Consider the following 24355-nt stretch of genomic DNA (forward strand, 5'->3'; position numbering starts at 1 on the left):
GTTTAACAGGCAATTATTTGACACGCACATTAGAAACACATTTAAGCCCACACAGCCAAAGACAACACCGCTCACCCGACCCTGCAAAGAGCAGCACAACGCTAGCTGAGGTTGCATGAAAACAGGGGCTTGCATAAAATATAGCTGTCCTGAAGATGTTCTGGGGAGTCCTTACGTCATTACAGGGTGTATATGTGCCTGTTAACCTACTTGAAAAGAGCATTCTAGGGCACTCAAAACCTTAGGCTCTCTTTGGGCCTCACATAAAGACTGGTGTAACCAATCCAATTTTCTTCCAAGCAGGCTCTGGCCATGTCCACCAAAAATTACCCTGTCCAGTATTTTTAAGCTGCTTTTTAAGCTCCAGACTAGCTGAACGAGAAGACATCCACTGTACATTTAATTGAGAAAGATGTACGCAAGGATCATTATTTACATTTTTGCAGCATTAAAAGGACACACAGCTTAAAGAGTCGGGGAAGCTGTTTTTTGCTTGTGGAAATTCAGCTTCTAACACAGAAGCATCATTCAACCTTCAGGCGCACAATCTCTCTTACATCCTTCACAGAGCTGATGGGGATAGGCACACCTTGCATCCCTGAATACCTGGGTCTGGGAAAAGGCCTTGTCAGAGCATGCCTTCACAGCCTTAAAAAGGATGAGACATCCAGCAACCATCCTTACCATGTGTATTCTAAGATAAAAAGAAATACTGGCAACACTCTTTATCATGGGGACGAGGAATACAGCTGGAAAACTACTGTAAAAAAAAACATGGAACAGCAACACAGCATTCTGGCTGCAATGTGTGTTACTTCATGACAAATGACATGAAATAAAAACTGATGGTTCGTGGGACTTGTGCATTGTAACATGTAGCTGGGGTAGGTTCAGAATACTTTAACCAGGGAATCCAAAAGCTATTTGAAATGTTGGCATAAATAATTCAGATCGTAACTCAAGAGCAGAGCACAAAAAAATATCTCCTAAGGGAAGACGCATAACCGGCTCTTTCATACGCATGGTATCTCTTTCTGTGGAGGTGAAGCAGGCTGAAAACCACAGAAGACGGCCAGGAAGAGCAGAAAATTTGCTGCAGTAAATACACCAATTGCAAAGCACGTTCTAGCTTGACCTCACACCTATTTTAAAACAAATACTTAAGTGTGTCCAGCGTGTACAGCGTCGGTTTCTCTTTATTGGCTTATATTCCACACTGGATTAGCAGAGGAGAGAAAAAAACCTGCTTGAATATACAAAAATAAATTTTTTGCACTAATGATCACAGCTATTGCCATCTTCCATACCTGCCTCAGCTCTGACCTCTAAACCCCAGTGCCCTTCTTACACCAGGAACTCAGCCATCTTTTCCAGATGCAGGAGCACGTCCCCACAATCCCCAGGAGACCTGCATCTCTATCAAAAGGCACTTGGAGCTAAAAGATGAATTGGCTGGCACAGGTCTCACCCTGCCCAGCAGCCTGGAGATTTGGGTTCACAAATACAAAACACTTTAAAGCCAAAACACTCTCTCTAGCTGCTACTTTGCTTATTCTTGTTTGAAAGAAATACTTGTCAATTTGAGCATCTTTTCCACATCAATTCAAGCAGATTTGTTTACATTCAAACTTTAAATCAAAAATGTATAAAAACCCAAACTAAAAAAATTGCACCGTGCTCTTCATTTTTACCTAACTTTTTAAGCATCTTTTGCTCAAAATACTTCTGTTTTCATTATAATCCAGTACTATTTCTCGGGAGTTATAGAGCACTTTTTTCACTTGAGTGCAATTTAGTTAGCTTATCTCCTAAAAGTACTTCATTCCTGATGACTTAACAAGACTCACAGTGCAAAATGAGATGCAGCATCTCCCTGGGCAATGCTACGCGCCTTGGGCAGTGGTCCTCCGAAACAGGACAAACAGAGAGTGCCTAAGCTTATCAGGGATGAAGCAAAGAGGAAAAGGCATCTAATTAGACCTACTCAAAGATCCAAGCACGATCTTCAAACACAAACTTTCTTCCGCAACCAAATGTCTAAGACTGACTTTCCTTTCTGTTAAAATCAATCTATCAATCAATGAGAGACTGTACTTGGCTTCAGTAAGGGCTAACAGCAGAGTTGCCAGAGACCTGATGAGGAACACAGGAGACTGGGGTGTGATTCATCTGACTAAACGTGGATGTCTCTAATGTAGACGCCCACGGCCGAGCCAAACTTGGTCCCATTTTTAGGCAACACAGAGTTAAGTCCGTGTAACCAGTGCTTCAAGGGACCGTTTATCTTATCCTAAATAAACATTTATATATTTGGTCAGAAAGACCGCCCATTAGATTCACTGATTTTATTCACTACGTCTCCTTTAAAATAAAACAGGACCTCATGCCAGTTGTGCAGGCAGAGACGATTGCAACTGCGTTACAGATACACTGTTGAGGTCAGACAAATCACAGTCCACCTCTGCTCCATCCAGGTTGGCTCAAGACCGGGAATTCACATCTCCCTCACCTCCAAAACGGCTCCCGTAACCCCCAGAAGAAGGGAAACGGCAGATTCGCCTGATAAAGCTCCTCCTATGAGCAATGACACCAGTCGCTGGACCAGAGACAGAGAGCCAGTCCCCACCCACAGCCCACAGCTCCTGAAGGTCACCTAAGGAGATCTGCAGATTCCAACTTTACCTCTTCTCAAGCCCAAACGCCGAGGGATTTATGCCAGAGAGAGGAGCTCCAACGGGATCTTCTGGCTGCGCTGGGTCCGTTGACCCAACTGGGAGGGACCATTCAAAAACTGCCACAGGGACCCCAACATTCTGAAGCATGCGGGGGGGGCTGGGCTATGCAAATGACGGAACCCCCAACAGCTGCTTCCACCCCACTGCCACCCACCCACCAGACCTCACAGCACCGACTGCTACAACACACCAAACCTTCGTGGGGTGATGCCCCTCCACGCTCAACTCCAGGACGCAAGCTTTGAGGGTGGCATGGGCTTGAACTCGGACATGGCATCCTTGCTCCTGGAGGGCGAGATGGGCATGTTCACCTCCCTCCGAAAGAGGGAAAAATAACATCAGAAACTCTCAACCGGACACAACAATAGCTTGAACTCATTGAAACCCGACACAGAAGATGTCTCCATGAACTTCTCCTCCTACTTTTTAACAACCAAAACACATTACTATGCTTTAGTGGTACGCTTCAGTCAACCATGATTAATTGCAAGAAATCACACGAGATCATCTGAACGCCACTGTGAAGGCTGTTTAATGTTTAAGCAAGCTGGGAAGAGATTTTGTCAGCCAGGAGTCCATCAGTTAGCACTTGCATCTTCAAGGGAACCAATTTTTGTAATACAAAACGGGTATTTTTATTCCTAAACCCATTTACTCTCAGCAGGGGAAGGTAATTCACTGTATACTAGCACTCAGCTGTTCACACACACTTCCCCAATTTTAAAAAAACCAAACAACCCAACAAGTTGCACTAAGCAGTATTTCAGATGGAAGGCAAATGTAGGTAATCCTTCCTGAAATAGAGGCAGCTCAAAGCAATTGTCCTCCTGTCCCACAGGGAGCATCCCAATAGAAGACTGAACGCTTTAGGACTGAAGGCCACTTTTTAGAGTACACAGCTTCGTTTATAAGGCCCAAGTACACATTTTTCTGTCCCAAAGCCTTGTTTTGACTGTCCAAATACTCCTTTTCGCGTCCCAACCCTTCTTTTTTGTGAACAAATCCTCATTTTGATGGTCCAAAGCTTTATTTATAAACTCCAGAGCCCCATTTCAGGCTCCGCAACCTTGTTTCTAAACTCAAATTTTGAGGCTCCGAACCTCAGTTTTAGGGCCCAATGCCTCATTTTCGGGGTCCAAAGAATCGTTTCCACAATCCACCCCTTCATTTTTAGGGTCCTGAAGCCTCATTGCAGGGGCCCAAATACCCATTTGTAAGGCCCAAACCTTCCTTTTACAGCACAAACCCCACCGTTAGAGCCCCAAGCCTCATTCTTTACCTTCCAAAGCCTCCTCTTCAGGGAACAGAGCCTCCTTTCCAGGGACCATAGGCTCATTTTTAGGATCCAGTCTGCAACTAGGGAGAGCCCAAGGCCTCATTTTGGGGGTCCAAATATTCAATTGGAGGGCCCAAAGCCTCATTGTAGAGGCCAAGCTCCTCATCTGGGGTGCAAGGCATCTCTTGTTTAACGCACAACCCCTCATTTGGAGCTTCCAAAGACCCATTTCTAGGGCGCAAAGCCCTCGTTTTTGGTACTGAAGCATCCCTTGAAGGCACAAAACCTAATGCAGGGTTCAAAGCCTCAGTTTCATTTCCAAAGCCCCACTCTTAGGGCCCAAACCCTCCATTGGAGGGTCCAAAGGCCTCTTTTAACAGCTGAGGGCCTCCCCTGGAGTGACCCAAGCCCTCTCTTTGGGACCAAAGCCTCATGTCTTGGGGCCCTATCGACACCAATAGGTTCCCCTCCTTTGCAGAGCCCAAAGGGTCACATGTAGCATCTCCCCCACCATTTTTAGTGCCCAAAGCCTCATCTGGAGGGCCAAACTCCTCATTGTTCTGGTCCAAACCATTTGGCCTTTTATGACCCATAGCTGTTCTTTAGGGCCCGCAGTTTCACTTGGAGGGTTTAAACCCTCAGCTTTAAGGCACAAAGCCACGCTTTTAGGCTCCAAAGTTACACTTACAGGGCAGAAAGCCTCGTTTTCCCTTCCCAAAGTCTTAGGTTTGGCTTCCAGAGCCCCATTTCAGGCTCCAAACTCCCATTTTGAGGGTCCACGGGCTCCCTTGCAGTTGGCAAAGTCTCCTTTTTAGAGCCCAAGGCCACTTTTTTAGTTGCCGAACTCCCATTTTCAGTCTCCAAAGCCTCATTTTTAGGATCCAGCCAGTCGTTTTCAGGGTCCAAGCCACATCCTGAGTTTCCAAACCCTCATTTTTATGCTCCAAACCCTTCTCTTAGGGCCCAAAGCCTCATTTTGAAGGCCAGTCCCTTGTTAAGACACAGACAGGACTGTCGGGGGATGCAACGGGTCTACAAAATGCCTGACAGTTCGAGAACAGCGCGACCTTGAGCAGCTTGTAGTGTATCCTTGAAAGTCTGGGAAGATCCGAGAAGAGCGGTACAAAAACAAGATAGCGATAAGAAGAACCGTTACTAACTAAACCAATCATCTACTAACACATACTCTGAAGTAGGGAATAAAAAGGTGTGTTAGAACAATAAAGGAGCCATTTTGCATGATCTGTTACTTGTCGTGTCCGTCTCTACTGCGACACAGGACCACCAACGGGCCTGGGTAGGAACCCCAAGGCCCATCAGGAGGTCGTGAGGGGACGAGAGAATAAACGCACAGAACAAGGCGCAGCCTTCAACAGCGCCCACCTATGGGACTCACAGAAGGCATGAGTACAGCTTTACAGAGCTGGACCAGCCCCTCCAATAGCCCAGCCACAAAGCTTTCTAAACAAGGCAGAAACATTGACTCCTTTTCTCGTCCCTACTTAAGATTCCCTGTAGAACTGGGTCTTGGCCTGACCGAGGCTGTAGGAGGGAGGAAGACGAGGGAAAACTTTGCAGGGAAAACACCCAGACACAGTATGGCCTGGCATCAATAAATGTAGGCACAAGCAAGCCCTTGGGAGCAAACTCTTTATTCTCTGCCTGGGGGAGCTGCCTGGGGGCTCTGTGGCCCTGGAGCCACACACCTCCTCAGGACATCCTCCACAAGGCTCCCAGCTACCGCCCTCTTCAACGACTCGGGCTGCACGGGCTCCTCCGGGAGAAGCTTTAAACGCACTGGTCTGTGCCGTGCTCCTGCCTGGGTAGGGCGCTTGGGACCCGCTGGAGGCATGGGCTCTCTTGGAAACTGGGGGCCCGTGGAGGGAAGGGTGTCTGCGGTGCTCCCTGGCCGGAGTATACGCAGAGTTTCCAGTGCAGGCACTGAAGACCTTGCTGTGGCTCCTTGCTGTGCTGAGCCCAACTGAGTTTTTAAGAGTAGAAAAAATCACTGCACCGGCCAGAAAGTGCCTGGAAACTTCATCCCTCTTCATTGCCCATTTCCCATGCGAGCTCCACAACCTGGGAGCAACGCAGCCAATAGAACCTTCGAGAAGCAGACTCACAGCCTGCTGCAGCTGGCCCTGCTCGAGCAGCCGAGGTGGGCTGGATGATCTCTAGAGGTCTCTTTCAGCATCCATTCTGTGCTGCTGTGACTCTGTCTCTATCATGGTTTAACCCCAGCCAGCAACTAAGCACCACCCAGCCGCTCACTCACTCCCCCCCCAACCAGTGGGATGGGGGAAAAAATCCGGAAAAAGAAGTAAAACTCGTGGGTTGAGATAAGCACGGTTTAATAGAACAGAAAGGAAGAAACTAATAATGATAATACTAATAAAATGACAACAGCAATAATAAAAGGATCGGAATGTACAAATGATGCGCAGTGCAATCGCTCACCATCCACCATTCACACCCAGCTAGTCCCCGAGCAGCGATTCCCCCCCACACTCCCCAGTTCCTATACTAGATGGGATGTCGCATGGTATGGAATACCCTGTTGGCCAGTTTGGGTCAGGTGCCCTGGCTGTGTCCTGTGCCAAGTTCTTGTGCCCCTCCAGCTTTCTCGCTGGCTGGGCATGAGAAGCTGAAAAATCCTTGACTTTATCTAAACACTCCTCGGCAACAACTGCAAACATCAGTGTTATCAAGGTTCTTTGCATACTGAACTCAAAACATAGCACTGTACCAGCTACTAGGAAGACAGTTAACTCTATCCAAGCTGAAACCAGGACACTTTTAACCACTTAACATTCCGTGAGAAATACTGCAAGAGCTCAAGAAGAAAGAGCAGAAAGACAGGAGACAGGTGAAAGCCTAGAGCGCCAGCTAGACGGAATGAAAGACCCTCTTCCTTCTCTGAAGCTTCAGCAAGGCTTCCTTCACCTGCTTGTCTTGGAGTCTTGGGTCGATCCCGGAGAAGAGAGCTTCCTGCAAAAGAGAAGAATCATCTAGGGTAGCCTCATTGGTCAAGTCTGGGGCTGCTACCTGGGATCTCCGGTCCTTATAAGAAAAGGCCAAAAGACGCTAGGAGACGTCTGGAAGGAATCACAGGGGATCCCGGAGGGCACAGCTTCCTACAAAAAAGAAAAAAACCTCAACGGTAGCTTCCTACGAGGAGTCTGGGGCTTCTTCCTGACCCCTTAGTAGGTAAAGCAGAGGACAGAAGACTGTGGGAGATGCCTGGGAGGAGTCTCAGGTGCCTGTCGGAGTTGAGAGATTTCTCTACAGGAGAACAAAAATGTCTCGAGCTACTTACTTGGAGGAGTCTGGGGCAGGTAGATGGGATCTCCGGTCCCGAACGCAGAGGTCGAAACATTCTGGGATGATGCCTGGGAGGAGTCTTGGGTCGATCCCGCAGAAGAGAGCTTCCTGCAAAAGAGAAGAATCATCTAGGGTAGCCTCAGTAGTCAAGTCTGGGGCTGCTACCTGGGATCTCCGGTCCTTATAAGAAAAGGCCAAAAGACGCTAGGAGACGTCTGCAAGGAATCACACGGAATCCCAGAGGGCAGAGGCTCCTCGAAAACAAGAAAAAACGTCAACGGTAGCTTCCTTGGAGGAGTCTGGGGCTTCTACCTGACCCCTTAGGTAGGTAAAGCAGAGGACAGAAGACTGTGGGAGATGCCTGGGAGGAGTCTCAGGTGCCTGTCGGAGTTGAGAGATTTCTCTACAGGAGAACAAAAATGTCTCGAGCTACTTACTTGGAGGAGTCTGGGGCAGGTAGATGGGATCTCCGGTCCCGAACGCAGAGGTCAAAACGTTCTGGGATGACCCCTGGGAGGAGTCTTGGGTCGATCCCGGAGAAGAGAGCTTCCTGCAAAAGAGAAGAATCATCTAGGGTAGCCTCATTAAACAAGTCTGGGGCTGCTACCTGGGATCTCCGGTCCTTATAAGAAAAGGCCAAAAGACGCTAGGAGACGTCTAGAAGGAACCACAGGGGATCCCGGAGGGCAGAGGTTCCTCCAAAAAAGAAAAAAACCTCAACGGTAGCTTCCTTGGAGGAGTCTGGGGCTTCTACCTGACCCCTTAGGTAGGTAAAGCAGAGGACAGAAGACTGTGGGAGATGCCTGGGAGGAGTCTCAGGTGGCTGTCGGAGTTGAGAGATTTCTCTACAGGAGAACAAAAATGTCTTGAGCTACTTACTTGGAGGAGTCTGGGGCAGGTAGATGGGATCTCCAGTCCTGAACGCAGAGGTCAAGACGTTCTGGGATGATGCCTGGGAGGAGTCTTGGGTCGATCCCAGAGAAGAGAGCTTCCTGCAAAAGAGAAGAATCATCTAGGGTAGCCTCATTAGACAAGTCTGGGGCTGCTACCTGGGATCTCCGGTCCTTATAAGAAAAGGCCAAAAGACGCTAGGAGACGTTTGGAAGGAATCACAGGGGATCCCGGAGGGCAGAGTTTCCTCCAGAAAAGAAAAAAGCCTCAACGGTAGCTTCCTTGGAGGAGTCTGGAGCTTCACCCTGACCCCTTAGGTAGGTAAAGCAGAGGACAGAAGACTGTGGGAGATGCCTGGGAGGAGTCTCAGGTGCCTGTCGGAGTTGAGAGATTTCTCTACAGGAGAACAAAAATGTCTCGAGCTACTTACTTGGAGGAGTCTGGGGCAGGTAGCTGGGATCTCCGGTCCTGAACGCAGAGGTCAAAACGTTCTGGGATGACGCCTGGGAGGAGTCTTGGGTCGATCCCGGAGAAGAGAGCTTCCTGCAAAAGAGAAGAATCATCTAGGGTAGCCTCATTAGACAAGTCTGGGGCTGCTACATGGGATCTCCGGCCCTTATAAGAAAAGGCCAAAAGACTCTAGGAGACATCTGGAAGGAATCACACGGAATCCCAGAGGGCAGAGGCTCCTCGAAAACAAGAAAAAACGTCAACGGTAGCTTCCTTGGAGGAGTCTGGGGCTTCACCCTGACCCCTTAGGTAGGTAAAGCAGAGGACAGAAGACTGTGGGAGATGCCTGGGAGGAGTCTCAGGTGGCTGTCAGAGTTGAGACATTTCTCTACAGGAGAACAAAAATGACTCGAGCTGCTTACTTGGAGGAGTCCGGTGCACGTAGATGGGATCTCCGGTCCCGAACGCAGAGGTCAAGACGTTCTTGGATGATGCCTGGGAGGAGTCTTGGGTCGATCCCGGAGAAGAGAGCTTCCTGCAAAAGAGAAGAATCATCTAGGGTAGCCTCAGTAGTCAAGTCTGGGGCTGCTACCTGGGATCTCCGGTCCTTATAAGAAGAGGCCAAAAGACTCTAGGAGACGTCTGGAAGGAATCACAGGGGATCCCGGAGGGCACAGGGTCCTCCAGAAAAGAAAAAAACCTCAACGGTAGCTTCCTTGGAGGAGTCTGGGGCTCCTACCTGACCCCTTAGGTAGGTAAAGCAGAGGACAGAAGACTGTGGGAGATGCCTGGGAGGAGTCTCAGGTGCCTGTCGGAGTTGAGAGATTTCTCTACAGGGGAACAAAAATGTCTCGAGCTACTTACTTGGAGGAGTCTGGGGCAGGTAGCTGGGATCTCCGGTCCCGAACGCAGAGGTCAAAATGTTCTGGGTTGACGCCTGGGAGGAGTCTTGGGTCGATCCCGGAGAAGAGACCTTCCTGCAAAAGAAAAGAATCATCTAGGGTAGCCTCATTAGACAAGTCTGGGGCTGCTACCTGGGATCTCCGGTCCTTATAAGAAAAGGCCTAAAGACTCTAGGAGACGTCTGGAAGGAATCACAGGGGATCCCGGAGGACAGAGGTTCCTCCAAAAAAGAAAAAACGTCAACGGTGCAACTGTGCTACTGATCCAGGAAGCTCGTAAGTTCGCCTGAGGAGAAAGGATTACTGTACGTTTCCCACATGATAACTGTTGTGCTAAAACGGAAAGGGGGGCACTGGTTATCCTCTAGCAGAATGCTGAAATACCAAGTGGTGTTGTTGCTGGAACAAGATGATGTTTACCTAAAAACTACTACCGCCGTTAACCCTGTTGCGTTTTCAACAACTGACCGAGTTAAAGGAGAACTGGAACGTGACTGCTTGCAGGCAATCGAAAGAGTTTACTCCAGCTGACTGGATCTCTGAGATGTGCCACTAGAAGAAACAGATTGGGAACTATATGCCGACGGAAGCGGTTCCATCTGTGAAGGAAAACGTTTTATCGAGATAGACAATAACTACTGAGGAGGTACTTGCGTTGCCAACTTTGCCTTCGATGATCTCTGCCCAAAAGGCTGAATTGATAGCTCTTACTCGAGCTCTGGAACTAAGTCAAGGAAAGCGAGTCAACACTTGGACAGACTCAAAGTATGCTTTTGGAGTGGTACGTACGCATGGAGCGATACGGGGAGAAAGAGGACTGTTATCTGCACCAGGAACCGCCGTTCAGCACGCAGAACAAATACTGAAATTGTTAGAAAGCATTCAAAAACCAACAGCAGTCACGATGATGCACTGTAAAGCACATCCGTTAGGTAAGACCGGTCCTAACGCAGGTAACCGACTGGCTGATAAAGCTGCTGAAGAGGCTGCAGAAAAAGGCATCCTAGCACTAGTTCCAGAGAAAGGTATAAAATTGCCTAAAGAAACTCCAAATTATAATGAAAAAGATGAAGAATTAATTATTAGATTGCAGGCTAACAAAATGAAACAGGATAGGCTGTAACACCGACAGGTCGAATAATAGTCCCACCCACAATAATAAGAGAAAATGCCCCATTGAACATCACAGAGTATACTGGGAAACAGAAAGCGAAATATGACAAAGATTGTTTAAACAATTATAAGTGGACGTGAAATGTATATGTAAATTTATCCCCGAACCAGTAATAAGATCATCTTTGGGATTATTAAATAAGGAAATTTTTTAGAAGAATATTAGCAAATTGATTTTATAGAATTGCCTTGAAAATAAGGATATGTCCTAGTTTTAGTTGATATCTTTACTGGGTGGCCCAAGGCTTTCCCTTGTCGCACCAACAAAGCAAGGGAAGTAGTCAAAGTCTTGCTCAAAGAGATAATACCAAAATATGGGGTGCCTGTAAGAATGTCATCTGACAATGGCCCTCATTTTATAGCAAAGATTATGAGACAAGTTGAGCCAAGTATTATCTATGGATTGAGACTATCACACCCCACATAGACCACAGGCAAGTGTGTGGGGGGAGAGAGAGAGAGAGAGAGAGAATGAACTATATCCTTAAGCAACAGTCGAGTAAAATTTGTCAGGAAACCTCACTCCTCACATGGGTTAAAGCGTTACCCGTGGCTCTATTAAGAATCGGAGTATAGCCAGAAGAGAAAGAAAAGCCAAGTCTTTAGGAAATGTATGAAAGACCATATCAAGAGTCCTGTGTTCTGAGTATCTTGAGTGCCTTTGGAGATATGTTTTTAAAAGGTGTTATGATTTCTTTAAGCAATTCTTTTCAAGAACTTTGTCAGTATGTCTCCACAGCTGGACCCTTAGAATTGGACGTAGCAGCGCATCCCTTCCGACCAGGAGATTGAATATATATAAAATCACCGAGAAGTGGAAAGGACCGTATCGAGTCATTTTAACAACACTTGTAGCAGTAAAGGTCTGGGAGAAGAACCTTGGCTTCATTATTCGAGAATAAAGAAAGCACCCAACAAGAAACTGGAAGTCTAAAGAAACTGTCCCTTTAAAACGGAAAATCTGTAAGTAAGTTTCACGTTATCTATTTGGGAAAACAGTTGTGTAAAGTTTATAATGTTGGGGTTGCTATTAGGAATATTGTCGAGGGCAATAATCTTTTTGTGTGTTTAGAGGGTGTATGTGGTTTTTTTTGAGGGGTTCTAAACGTGAGATAAACAAAATGAAACAATTATTGTTTGAACTGTTCATCTTGATATTAACCGGTTTTGTAATTTGAATTAAAAAAAATAATCTAGTTTTGTAACTGATTCAAAGTTTTGTAAAGACACAGAATTTAACCTCGGTAACAGCCTGCCTTTCCGATTCCAAAGTCAGATGAAAATCTAGTTCCGTGGAGAATACTGACATTGAATTTAACCAAAACTTGAGAAAAGAGGTAGAACAACGAGAATCATTTTAGCAGATTAAATTGGATGGATTTAAAAGGCAATTATTTTTTTTAAATTTGAAAGAAGGAATTATAGCGTTGTGAATTATAACGTTACCAAACCATCCACCTCACGGACAAAAGAATTAATTTACTCGCCCTTCGGGAGAAACTTGTACAAGCACCCCTCGGGGCTGTCAGCTGCCAAAACCGTAGAGACAAGTGCAAAAAGGAACTTGGGATCATGTTTAAAATATAAAACGATGTTTAGAACTTACTGGAGTTCCAGGATCCTTGTTAGAGCCACCCAGAGTCGGGACCATCTGTGGAAATTTAGACCGGTTTAGACAACCAGAGAAACATCACACATCCTAAACAGAGCTGTATGAAAGTTTGTACTTGCAGCTAGCTCCTCTGACCCCAAACTCCCAAGACCTTCTCTAGTAGCTAAAGCTCCAAGATGGGGGTGTATTTGTAGAAAGGATAATAATACTTCACATGATCTTTGGTCCCCTCTTAATAACGGGAAAAATTTAGCTTGGAGTTGACGGCATTAAAGGACAGGTGAAAAGTTCAGGCTTAACTGCTTGGGTGACTAGTGATGCTATATGACCCACTCACCTCTTCATGAAGGAGAAAAGCAAATCGTGGTCTTGAGACTTAATAACTCTATCCTCTCTCTGGAAGAAATCTCCCTTGTGGCCTCGCTCGCGGGTGGACCTGGGGAAATGGAAAAGATGATACCTGGCAATCGCCAAGTCTTAGAACTAAAATAAGATGGGTATTAAAATCTGTATTTTGACCCCAGTTAACACCTCTTCCACATCAGATGACTCTTGACATCTGTCACTCATTCAAGGCAGTGCCTGATGCTTCAGTTCACCTTGGTGTTGAGGGGTTTGGTTCCGGGTTTCGGTACCACAGCTGCGGGCCGGGGCTGGAGGAGCCGCAGGTGCGGGCAGTGAGAGGCTGATGGCGACGCCCCCTCCCTGGCAAGGGGGGGGCCGCCGGGGGAGGAGGGGCTGCCGGGGGAGGGGCCGCCGGGAGCCCAGGCAGGAGCGGAGCAGAGCAGAGCTGAGCGGTGACCGGGCTGCGGCTGGCCCGAGGGAGAAGGTGAGCGGGGCCGGGCGCCCCTCGGAGCACGAACGTCGGAGGCGGGGGTGGCCCGGGGGCGGTGGGGGTGCCGAGGCCGAGGGGGAGCCCTGGGGGCTCACAGGGCGGCTGAGAGAACGGGCGCGCGGGGGTGGGGGGTGGGGGGCTGACAGGGCGGCTGAGAGAACGGGCGCGTGGGGGTGGGGGGTGGGGCGCTGACAGGGCGGCTGAGAGAACGGGCGCGCGGGGGTGGGGGCTCACCGGGCCCCGTGGCGGGGCTGCGCAGTCGGCCGGCGGGTCCCGGGGAAAGCCCCGAGGAGGACGGCGGGGTCCGTGTTGCACGCACGGAGCGGCAGCGGGGCCGCGCCGTGCCGGAGCTACCCGGAGCGGCGCTGGGGGCTCGGCGGGAACTGCCGCTGCGCCGGGGTGGGGAGGTGGGGGGGAACGGAAGCGGCGTCCCCTCGGGGTCAGGCAGCAGGGCAGGCTGCCTCCCGGGGCATGCTGGGAGCTGTAGTTTTCGCGGACTCGGCGGCCGGGCAGCAGCGCGGCTCTCGGGCGCGGCGTAGTCCTCGCGGCCCCCGGAGTCCGACCAGGTCAGACTCGGGAGCGTTGCCGGTTTCGCGTGGTTTTCCGCGGGCTTCCCGCTGCGCCCGCTCCCCGACCAGCCGTGCGGACGCGCCTCCCGGGCGCATGCGCCGTGCTTCGCGTTGGGGCAGCCCGGCGTTCGCTCGCCGGCGCAGGCGCCGTCCCCGTCCCCGGAGGTTTGTGATCTTGGGAAGCCCATGTCTTGGATAGCTGGGGTTGTGCCTTGCAAGCTTGTGACTCCCACCAAGTTCCCAACAAATTCAAACGTAGAAATTGTGCATCGGCCCTCCTCGCCCCCTCCGAGCTGGTCTGTTCTCTGTGGTCACCATTAGTAGCCTCGGTTTCCCACCTGTGGTTCTCCACAAAGCCAGAGCCTCGCAGCTCCATGCTGAAGGGAGTGGGGAGCTACACACGGAGAAGGCAGAGGCCCGAGTTTGTCTTTTGGGGATGAGAAGTGGCGAGGAACTGCCATAAATGGGACGTATCCCTGCTTGAGGCATGGCTGTTTCAGCTGTGCACATGGAAAATCCTCAGATACGTTGCATCTAGCCATCCTTTCCATTGACCCCGGGAGAACTGGCCTCCTGTGTCCCCCAAGTTTATTTACTTCCTGCTGCAGTGAAGTGGCTATTTTTCTTCTTTTCTCTGAGGATTTTGTGGATCTGGGCGTGGGAAGGAGTGCCTTAATGCTGGCTTTCTCAGCCTACTTCTGGGAAGCCAGGCATATCTGCAGATTAGAGCCGGGGGAGTGGCCCAGACGCCTTTTATTCCTCGGAGGGCAGTGGATTTGGGGAGTTAGAGCAAGGCATGCCTGGATGTTGGTCTCCCTGAGGGGGAGGGGGTTTACAGCCAGATGACTGAAGAGCCTCCCCCAATCACTCCTGGGGAAAGAGTTGGGGGGTGGCTTTTAATGTACCCACGGTATCGATGTGGCAGGTGAGCATACACCCCCCTCTTGGCTGGGGGATCTTATGTGGACGCCTGCTGAGCCAGGGCTGGAAGCCCCTCTGCACACCCTGGAGGAGCTGGGTGCAGACTGGGGACGTGAGGGCAGTCGTGACATGGACACAGAGCGGCAGAGAGTCCTGCTCTTTCAGCAGTTAACGGTGCTACCGCGTGGTCAAAATCTCAAGTGCACCCGTCCAACCGTGCATTCTCTTTCCTGGGGTTTGTTTGTGGGACAAATAAACTGCCCAGCACTAGATGAGAAGGTTGTCTGCACTCCACCTCAAATCAGGTGCGTCACCTCTCCGTCAGGAAAGAAGTATGGGGCTGGGCATAAAAGGAACAGTAACTCCAACGTCGGGATTCTTTTTGGCTCTGGGCACAGAGCAGGTAACCACAGCGATACAGAGAGGGAAGGAGGTGCTGATGGGTTTGTACCTTGGACTTACACTGTAGAGGATGATCTGTTCAGGACATCCATGTCATAGAGTAGCTATTGCATGATTTATACTCGTAATCAGGTTCCTACTTGATAGCCTTAACTTTGCGTGGCTTGCGTATTGAACTTTGCAGTAGTTTGTTTGTTTTTACATTTCCTTAAGGTCTAGGCAAAGGTTTAGAAAGTTAGCAGACTTAAGGATAAGCATTTATTACTTTGTCCTGCCACGTTGCCATTTGAAACCTGTTCTGAGTGTTGGTGGTATTCAAGAAATTGGCCGAGATTTAGAGGCTGAATCTGTATCTTTAGGTGTACTGAGCAGAAAAGTACAATGGATCTTTTTAGTTGCCAGATAGCTTTCTTTATCCAGGCGGTCAATTTGTCAAGATCAGGCTGCAGTGTCCAGGGGGCCGGGGCGGGAAGGTTGGTGTTCAAGCTTCTCATTCCTGTCAGCGGTGACTCCGCTTGCACCACTAAGTGGTGCTGTGTACATACGCTTAATTAAATCGGGAGCTGCCTGCGCCTGCCTGCTTGTGCAGTTCGGAGTGGTCATTTTAGAGAAGATGTTCTTTTGGCTGCATTTGTTCTCCTGTGATACAAAAACTTGACAGCGATTGGGGGCAACTACTACTTTAGGAGGATTTCTATAAAGTAAGAAATTGCCGGTTTTATTTTGTCATGATGAGCAAAACAATAACTGATTCAAAATCACGTCCACTGCAGCTTATGCTTCCGTAACACACCACTCAACTGATTTCTGTGCGTAAATGTCTTCGGAGAGGAATCACAGGTGCCTGCTGTGACTATAGGGACAAGCAGTATGGGCTCACAGGAACAGAACATGCTTTGCCTTCCCATCACCAGAAGAAAGAGAGAAAGAGGTGAAGAAGGGTGCTCAGGAGCAAGAGGCTGCAAGGAAGTTGCTGTACATGATCCTTTTGCCTTGCTTTATCTGACAGAAAAGCTGCCTTCTGCTAGTTGGGTCTTGGCTTGAAAGACAAGGGGAGAGAGACTCCCGCCCCTCTCCCAGGGAGTGTGCTACTTTTGACTGGCTTGTTCTGACTATGTGATCTGCAATTACAATATTTAGGTTGCGTGCTGACAGTCTATACCACTGACTCCCTGAATGGTTTTTCATTTCTGTCCCTGCTTCCTTCTCCAGCTTTTTTCAATATATCAATTTAAAAAAAGAAAAAAATTAATAAAAATTTAACCTTACATGAACATCATGCGTTGGCTTTGGCCCCAAACACTTTATTTCCTAGAAATAAGTTGAGTCTTTTCATCAGAATATGTAAAAGATTTCTAGCCACTGTAGTACTATTGTATTGTTTGTTTTTTTAAATAAGATTCTGTCCAGGTTCCAGCATGTGCACTAAATTTCTACTGCAGTAGAAGAGAGTCTTAAGCTGAAGAGAGATTTCATGGTTGGGAGAGAAAAAGAGCAGATCTTGACTCAAAAGTAACTTTTCCAAGGGAAAGGTAAACTCTTTTGTTTCTTTGGGGATTTTTATTCTGATAGCACAAGCATCTTGTTCTCTCAGGATTTTGTTATCTCTGGGAAAAAAAACCTTGGTGGTGTGTCACTTTCCTCCTTCCCTGGTTGTGTTTTTTTCACTCCTTTCAGAGGAAGTGCTAATACTGTTATAATTTAGGAAGACATTTTTAACTCGTGACTCGGAGGTCCGCAGACATCACTGTAAAGACAGTTTCTGTGCATCCAAATGCTGTTAATCCCTTAAAATACGAAATGAAAGATGTGTAACTTGCAGCTGAGAGGTCAGATTATTCCAGATGGGTCTGGTTTACTTTGCATTCAGTGTTCCTGTAGCCTGTTGCTTTGGAAGGTGCAGGTAATAAGCTTTTCAATTGAATAAATGAGCGGTAGTGTTTTTTTGTTTTCCTCCCCTAGAAATGTAGTGCTTGATCAGACTGCACTGACCTGTAGAAGTTGTGGGCACTGTGGTGTTCTCCAGAATGCTACTTGGGCTGCCACTACAACTAGGTCATTTAAAATAGTAACCTTAGACCTTAAAAACACATAAAAACTTCACGATGCTTAAAGTATAGAGCAGAGTAGTCACCAGGTTAAAATAACTTCATGCTTATGACATGCACAGCGATGGTTCCTTTCAGGTTTTTTGGTGTTGGTTTTTTTTTTTTTTTTTTCTTCTTCTTTAAGATGGCACTGGTTGCAGTGATCTTCAGTTTTACGACACAGCTAACTGTCTTAGTATGGATATGGTTCCTTTCTGCCTACTATTTCCGTTTACTGGCAGACATAGTTAAGATAGCTCTTTGGAGTTGTGGAGTGCGCGTGTGTGTATAGATATATGTGTGTGTGTGTGTGTGAATGTGTCTGAAAATAAGAAGACCTAAAGTCCCCTCCCCACATCATTAGTTTTTGCTGCCCTGTATTTCAGTGTTACCAAGATTTTAAAGTGACCCAAGTATTGCTGTTGCAAATGTTTCCATGTTTGTCTAACTATTGTGATGACATAAATAAAAAGAAAAAAATCAAAACACTAAATGTTTTATTACTTGCCCTATAACTATATAGGTGTTCCCTGTCTAATATCGATTTCTGTTTTCAGGATTCACTGTATTTATTTTTTTTTTTACCCTATGAAACGGAAAGAGATTTCTGGCTTACTGTTGGCTTTTGATAGACGTTTTATCCTTGGGGAATTGCCCACCAATTACTTCATAGAGTTTGGAATTTAACTGAAGGACATTTTGCATGCCCGTGTTCAAATAGCGATGCTAACAGGCCACCATACGGTTCATGTTGATAGCTTTATGGATACTTAAAGGTAGGCAATAGTCTTATTTTTTAATAATGCTTAACCTTTTTCTCTTTGGCAAGAACAAGCAAGTCTGCCTGGTTTTGTAGGACTTGCAGCTTTTCCTTAACATCAGACTTTAAAAAGGGGAGAACCAGTAGTATCAGGTATGCAGTTAGGATGGTGATTTTTAAAATACTAAGCTGCGTAACAGTCTCGGGAAGAACATGTGTGACTGGGCGTGAGAGTCTGTGGTACAGCATTACTAACCTTTGCTGAAAAAAGTTTTGAAGAATGAAGCATTTGCTTTATGAACGGTACTTGAGGACGAATTCTGATGCTGCTGCTAAAGTTTATTGAAAAATAGGCACTGATTTCAGTGATGATGCAGGTGTGGTTTCTGTTCATGCCTTAAATCTGAAAAGAAGAGAAGAGAAACCTGCATTTGAAGGAGGATTTTGTATGAAGGGTAATCAAACCAGTAACCTGCTTTAAGAACGACTTTAACATATTTGGAGCATCGGTTAAAGGCAAATAAGTAAGGTTTATCATATCCTCCTACCTAAGCTGTGACTATTGAATACAGTCAGCAGTCCACCTCAGAACTTGTTGGTGTGCAACTGCAACGTGTTAAGTTGTAAGGCTTCACAGCCATGAGCTGATGGGCCACAGTTCTCTCCCAGCATGAAGCGCTGTAAGTTTTAGTTTCTTGCACAGCAGTGACTCTTTTCAACATTAGTAACTATACAACAGGGTAAAAGGCAAAGGCAAATTTAGTGAATAATAATGTGTCGTTATCAGAGTAGCTGTTTGCATTTCACCGTGATGCAGATGCTTTTTATAGCAGTTGTGTTGGCACATGTCTTAGAATTCGGTTAATCCTCTCCTGAACTCATGTAAACTTTTGGCTTCAACTGCATCACTGACAATATGTTTCACAATAGAATAATTATTTCCCTTAAAAAAAAAAAAAAGGGGGGGGGGAGGGAATAGGAAGAAGGGGTGGAGGAAGTGGGTATAAAAAAATCTGTTGTCTGCCAGTGCTGTGGGCTGCTCACTCATTTTTCTGTAGAACTCCTGGGGTTGTTTTTGTTGTTGTTGTTTTTCTACCTTAGCCTATTAGCCTATCCTCTGCACCTTTGGTCATTTCCTGAAGTTTGTCTGTAGTTTCCTACATTAGTAGGTAAATGTATCTTTTTTACTTTACAGAGCTTAGATAGTTTTTTAAATTATACAAGTAATTTAAATCTTGGAACAAATGTCTTTGCTTATTGATTTTTGTGAGTAGCTGCAAAAATCTTATGTATTAGTTGCCCCTTTTAAAATTAAAATAAAAATGAATGCTATGCAAGAAATAGGTTGCAAGTAACTGTTAGGGTCTTACTACTGCTCGCTGTTGAGAGATCGTGGGAAGTGCAGAGAATTTGTGTTAAAAGTTATGGGCATTTTTCAAGATAGTTTTCCAGGTCTGAGGCATGCTGAAATACCTCTTTCCTGTGATAGTGTGTTTAGTTTCATTGACTTCAGCGGAACACACAGAATACATTGACTTAATCTAGCTGAGAATCTGATGATAAGGTTTTATACTCTACCTAACATAGTGTTGTGATGACCTGTCCTCCAAACTCAAAATTATGTTTGATGATCTTAACAGGAGGCCGGATCTTTGATCTGGAAATTATGCTGATAGCGACGTTACAGAATCCAGGCTTGTGACTTCACTGGTTTCTTGCAGCCCCTCAAGTTCATGAAGGACAATTAAGACCCATTCTCTTTTGTTCTTGTGCTATGATCAGTGATGGAAGTATGACCTTGTCAGTTGTAAGAAGTGGCTTAACTGCTGTTGGAGTCTGCTTTTATGCCTGAAAAACCTGTTGATTTGCATGGGTTTGCACAGCTTATGCTAATGATGTGGCTGGAATGAGACAGTATCTTGTGTAGTCTGCAAGGGCTGTATATGGTCCTGGTTTATAGCTGGGTGGGAGGGATTGGTTCAAGTTACTTCTGATTTGCCCTATTTAGTATCTTAAATAGGAGTGAACAGGGTGATTGGAACGGTTTCATTTTTACAAGAGGACATTTATAAATCGGTTTTTATCCTGTGTTAGAATTAAGATGTGTATTTACTGCAGACAAGGAGTCTAGCCTGAACACTGAAACACCTCCGTTTTGGGCACACTATTGGAACTTTTTTAAAAATTTTCAAATCATAACAGTCTGTCAGTTTATGCTTGTTGAGTCTGAGACATTACATGATGCCCTTTGAACAGGTAAATATTGCTAGTACTTGATACTTGGTTTGTAGACTATACCTTTTGTATGTTCTGAAATCACATATAAATAACTTCTGTTGTTTCCCTTTCATTTATAGAAGCTCTGTTCATCAAACCATATAAGCACATACCTAAATTCAGTGTTAAACTTCCTGAATTGCTCTAAACTATTGTGTTGCTGTAAACTGTTTTGGCTGATAAACCTAAGCGGTCAGCTTGGTATTCCTACGTGTATATGTGATTAAGATGCAATAGGTCGGAACAAGTTACCAGGCAACTGCATGCTCCAGCTGCATAGGAGGCACAAAGCAACTGGCCCGTTCCTTGTAATCAGTGGGAAAGTACAGATTCTCCTGTGACCTTGGTCACTTTTGTCTATAACATATTAGATAAGAGTATTTTGATACTCCTCTCGCAGTGGGAGAAACACTGCTTGTGTCTGTGCAGTGTGTGAAAATCACTTTACCAAGATGCTTTTATTTCTAAAACCCTTGGGGAAAAAAACCTCGAAACGGAATTTAAAAACTTTTTTAATCCAAGGCAAACGTCAGGATTCTCATTCTTACAAAGTATTTCACAATTGTGTAACCTTGTAGACTGTACGGAGAATGAGGATCTTGCATGTGACATACTCAAAAGTTTCATTTTTGGTGTTCTACACGGTTCTACTGATCACAGTGCCTTTTGTTTCCTAACAGCAACTGGCAACAGACAATGCGTATGGGTTTCAAGGCCCTGTGGAACAGAGAAGGTAGTTTGCCAGTGTTCTTACTGCTGTTGCAGACATTGTTTCAGTGGACTGAAAGTGGCACGTTCCAAGTACCTTTTCCTACCATTGCTGCGTATTTATTTTTTTTTTTTAATCCAGAAGAATGTTTCTGTACTTCCCTTCCCTATAGGTGCATGTTGATTTACATTGCATGCTATTGCAGTGTTCTTAGTCTACCAGTTACAGATTACTCCTTTCAGTTCTTGTGCATTTCTGAATGTGTATCTACCTATACACCTACTAAACTCACATTTCTTCAGACATGATATGCAACTGCTACGGAAGTCAGCTATTGTGCTAGTTATGGTGTTTGCCCCGTCAGTTGTTTTACTATCTAATAAGTACCTGATGACAGAGAAGGGGAGTGTCAGAAAATAGACCAGTCAGGTCAGGCTTTACGTTAGAAATGGTTTTCATAAGATTTAAGAGAACGCAGTTTTGGCATAAGGATTTACATACCGCTCCCGGTGTTCTGTTGGGCTGACGTTTTGCAAGAAGCTGAGGTGTTTAACTTTCAGAAGCTGTTTATGTAAATTGGCTTACCTATGAGTACTCTCCTTCACCTGTGTAACGAAGAAATAAATGTGCATCTCTAGACATGTGCATATGCAGATATAATTGTAAGTGCAGAGCTGAGGATGATGCTTGTGTTTGAGGGTAGAAATACAGAGAGGGACAGCACTGGGGAAAGAAGAACTTCTAAAGATAGTCTAGTGTTGCTCTCATTCTAGAGGTGAATGATCAACTTTCTGTACCATTCTTGACAAACGCTTGCCTAATTTATTCTTAAACATTTCCTGTAATTATTACTACTGTTGCAAAGATTGCCACATACCCTAAGTTTTTCAGGTTGTAATTTAAGCCCCATGATTCCGTGTAACTGTGTGCAGTGGATGCACACAAAAGTTCTTCCTTACAGCTACCTTTTAGAGTTTAAACATTGTTATTTCTCTTCAGTATTGCCCTTTCTAGGTTAAGCGGCTGTTTTTCAATTTATGCTTTGAAGTCAGACTCCTGTACATCGTTGAGCACCCTCTTGGACTTACTGTAGACCCTCGCCAGTTATACTACACCCTTCTTGAAAAGCAGTACATCATCTGGAGGGTTCAGCAGCTAATCCGTGCAAATGTAGCGCGGCAGAAATAATGCTTGGACGTACTAACTCCAGTGTGATGTGTGAGGAGGAATCACTGGGCCTTTTGATTAGCAAGAAACGGTACGTAAAAACTAGGTGACAGAAATAGGACACGCAGCTGGCATCCTCGTCTTCAAGCTTACAGTGCAGCTCCGTGGGCTTTGGCTGACTACAGAAGAGCATGAGGCACAGGAGGCAACTGCTGCTGGATCTTAGTGAAAGGATGGTAAGTCATTTGGAGAGAGGTTTTCAAAGCCGGGAATTCAAGTCGGGTGCCCGATTCCAGATTGCCTGTGAAATCCCTGTGTACTTCCCTTGCTTGTCTAACTTTGTGTTGTATATTGTCTAGCAGCTTTTCTTTGAAAGTTAACAAAGCTACACTTGTGTGATAGGTGATGTAATGATCTCATAACAATAGGCAAAATCCAAGTCACAGAAAATGCCAGCATTTGAAAGAGAGCCCTGATAAATTGCTAGTGCCTTATACCACTGCCACTTACCAGGCCTTCCATGTTAGAGCTGTCTTAATCATTGATGCTGTTTCCTCAGACTTGGAGCTGTAATATCTGCTTCTTGTTTCAGGGTTTATTATGAAGTTGCTGATGGTACTGCCTTAGCCCTTTGGCTAAGAAGAATAGCAAATAATTTGTGGATTATCCGTATAAGCAGCAGCCAAACAGCATTCTCTTCCAATCAGTAGGGAAGAAAGCTGCTGCACCGGTTTGTCTGGGTTCCCTCATACCAAAGGTCTTTCTCACATTTATTGATCCTTTTATATTTTCCAACTTGTTCAGGGTCAGTTGATGACCTGAGGGAACTGTCACATCTTTGAAAAGTGCTTGTAACTGTGAAAAGAGGTTTGTTGACTTCCTCACGTGATAAGTAGACATTGAAGAAATTGCATGTTGCTCATTTCTTAAGTCAGAGACCGGAATTGGATAGATGCTGTGTTACTAGAAAATAAAATACAACTGGGCCCCTTGAGACAGAAATGTCTTGATGAAATCGTGTCATATTATCACAGAGACATAGTGATTGTTTTCTCAACTAACAAACAGATCCTAGGCAAAAAGAATGTTTGTTCCAGGTAATTCTGGTCAGTCTCCCAAGGCAGTGGATCTGCTTTGCAAATGAGAAAAAGTGGACCTAAATACTATTTTTGTTCCCCAGTTCAAAATGGGCACAGCAGAGCCTCTACAGTTTTCAAATCGGTAGCAGCTCCTTCGCCTGCTTGTTAGCAGACAGAGCAGAATCTGTACTTTCTCCTGTATGGCTCTTGAAAGAAACTTGGTTGAACTCCTTTGCTTGGTGGAAAAAAAAGTGGGATGTTGGATCAAGTGCAACTGTAGCAAATACTGACCTTCCTGAAACTATTTAGAGTGTTCATGTGTTGATACTCGTTAGAAAAAAACAAAACTTGAAAAAAATCCTATAAGGATTAAGCTATAAGATTGTTTTCAGGGGAAGAAAAGGGAAAAAAAAAAAAAAAAGGAAAACTAAATGGAAGATAGTTTTAGAGAAAGTAACTTTCATAGCACTTGGAGGTAACATAGCTGTCTGTAAACAGGATGTTTAAGGAAAAGATACTCGGTCTCTTTACGATTCTTTCTGTGGCCTTCTGACTGAAAAGTCTGACTGTGTGAACCCTGGTTATCTGTGTTACAGAAAACTGATGTGTTTTGCAAGCTGAGATTCTTCTGCAACAGAGCAAAGTAGGAGAGACATGGTCTTGTGGTTTGGGTTACTATCATGTAATTTACACAGACTGTGTAACAGCCAAATCTTTTTGTGATTTAAAAACTTCATTTAATTGCATAAAGGATGAATGTGCCCCGTGAAGAGTTTCTTGTGTTCGTGCACATTGCCAGTGATTTACGGCTGAGAGAAGTCCTAGCAATTGTAAACAACTAGATAATTCATCAGAACATCACACATAAATAGATCTCCAGTAATTTTTATATCACAGTTAGTCTAATGCATTAACTTTTTATCTGTGGAGCTCTTCCGTAATAATCTACTTCTCATTTTATGGGATAGACCATGAAAGAATTTCTTGAAATATGTAAAAGACAACATTGGATGACAAAAGGGGAGAGACAGAATGGGTTTTGAAGTGTCGATGCAGTATTACAGATTGTGTTGCCATTCATAGAGGAGAAGACTACTTTGGTTATGAAACCAAAAGATTTCTCTTCCACATCTGTAAGCTACACTAATTATTTTACGCTTAGAAGCTTAAAAGATCCCGAGAAGGTAAT

At 45.6% G+C, this 24355-nt stretch overlaps 1 protein-coding gene across 4 annotated transcripts in view; it reads right to left on the reverse strand.

The window, feature by feature from the left end:
- Positions 1-24355, reverse strand: part of LOC126037316 (uncharacterized) — a 160346-nt gene that overhangs the window by 100093 nt on the left and 35898 nt on the right. For 3 of the 4 annotated variants that reach the window (XM_049797634.1, XM_049797631.1, XM_049797635.1), the window contains exons 2-4: positions 8654-8766; positions 8212-8324; positions 7328-7440 (exon numbers count right to left, since the gene is read on the reverse strand). In XM_049797634.1, the coding sequence (XP_049653591.1) occupies positions 7328-7440; positions 8212-8324; positions 8654-8766 (339 nt within the window). Of the gene's footprint in view, positions 1-7327; positions 7441-7769; positions 7883-8211; positions 8325-8653; positions 8767-24355 lie in introns of all 4 variants that reach the window. The other variant, XM_049797632.1, reaches the window with a different exon arrangement.

This window comes from Accipiter gentilis, unplaced genomic scaffold, assembly GCF_929443795.1.
Source record: "Accipiter gentilis unplaced genomic scaffold, bAccGen1.1, whole genome shotgun sequence".
NCBI lineage: Eukaryota > Metazoa > Chordata > Aves > Accipitriformes > Accipitridae > Astur > Astur gentilis.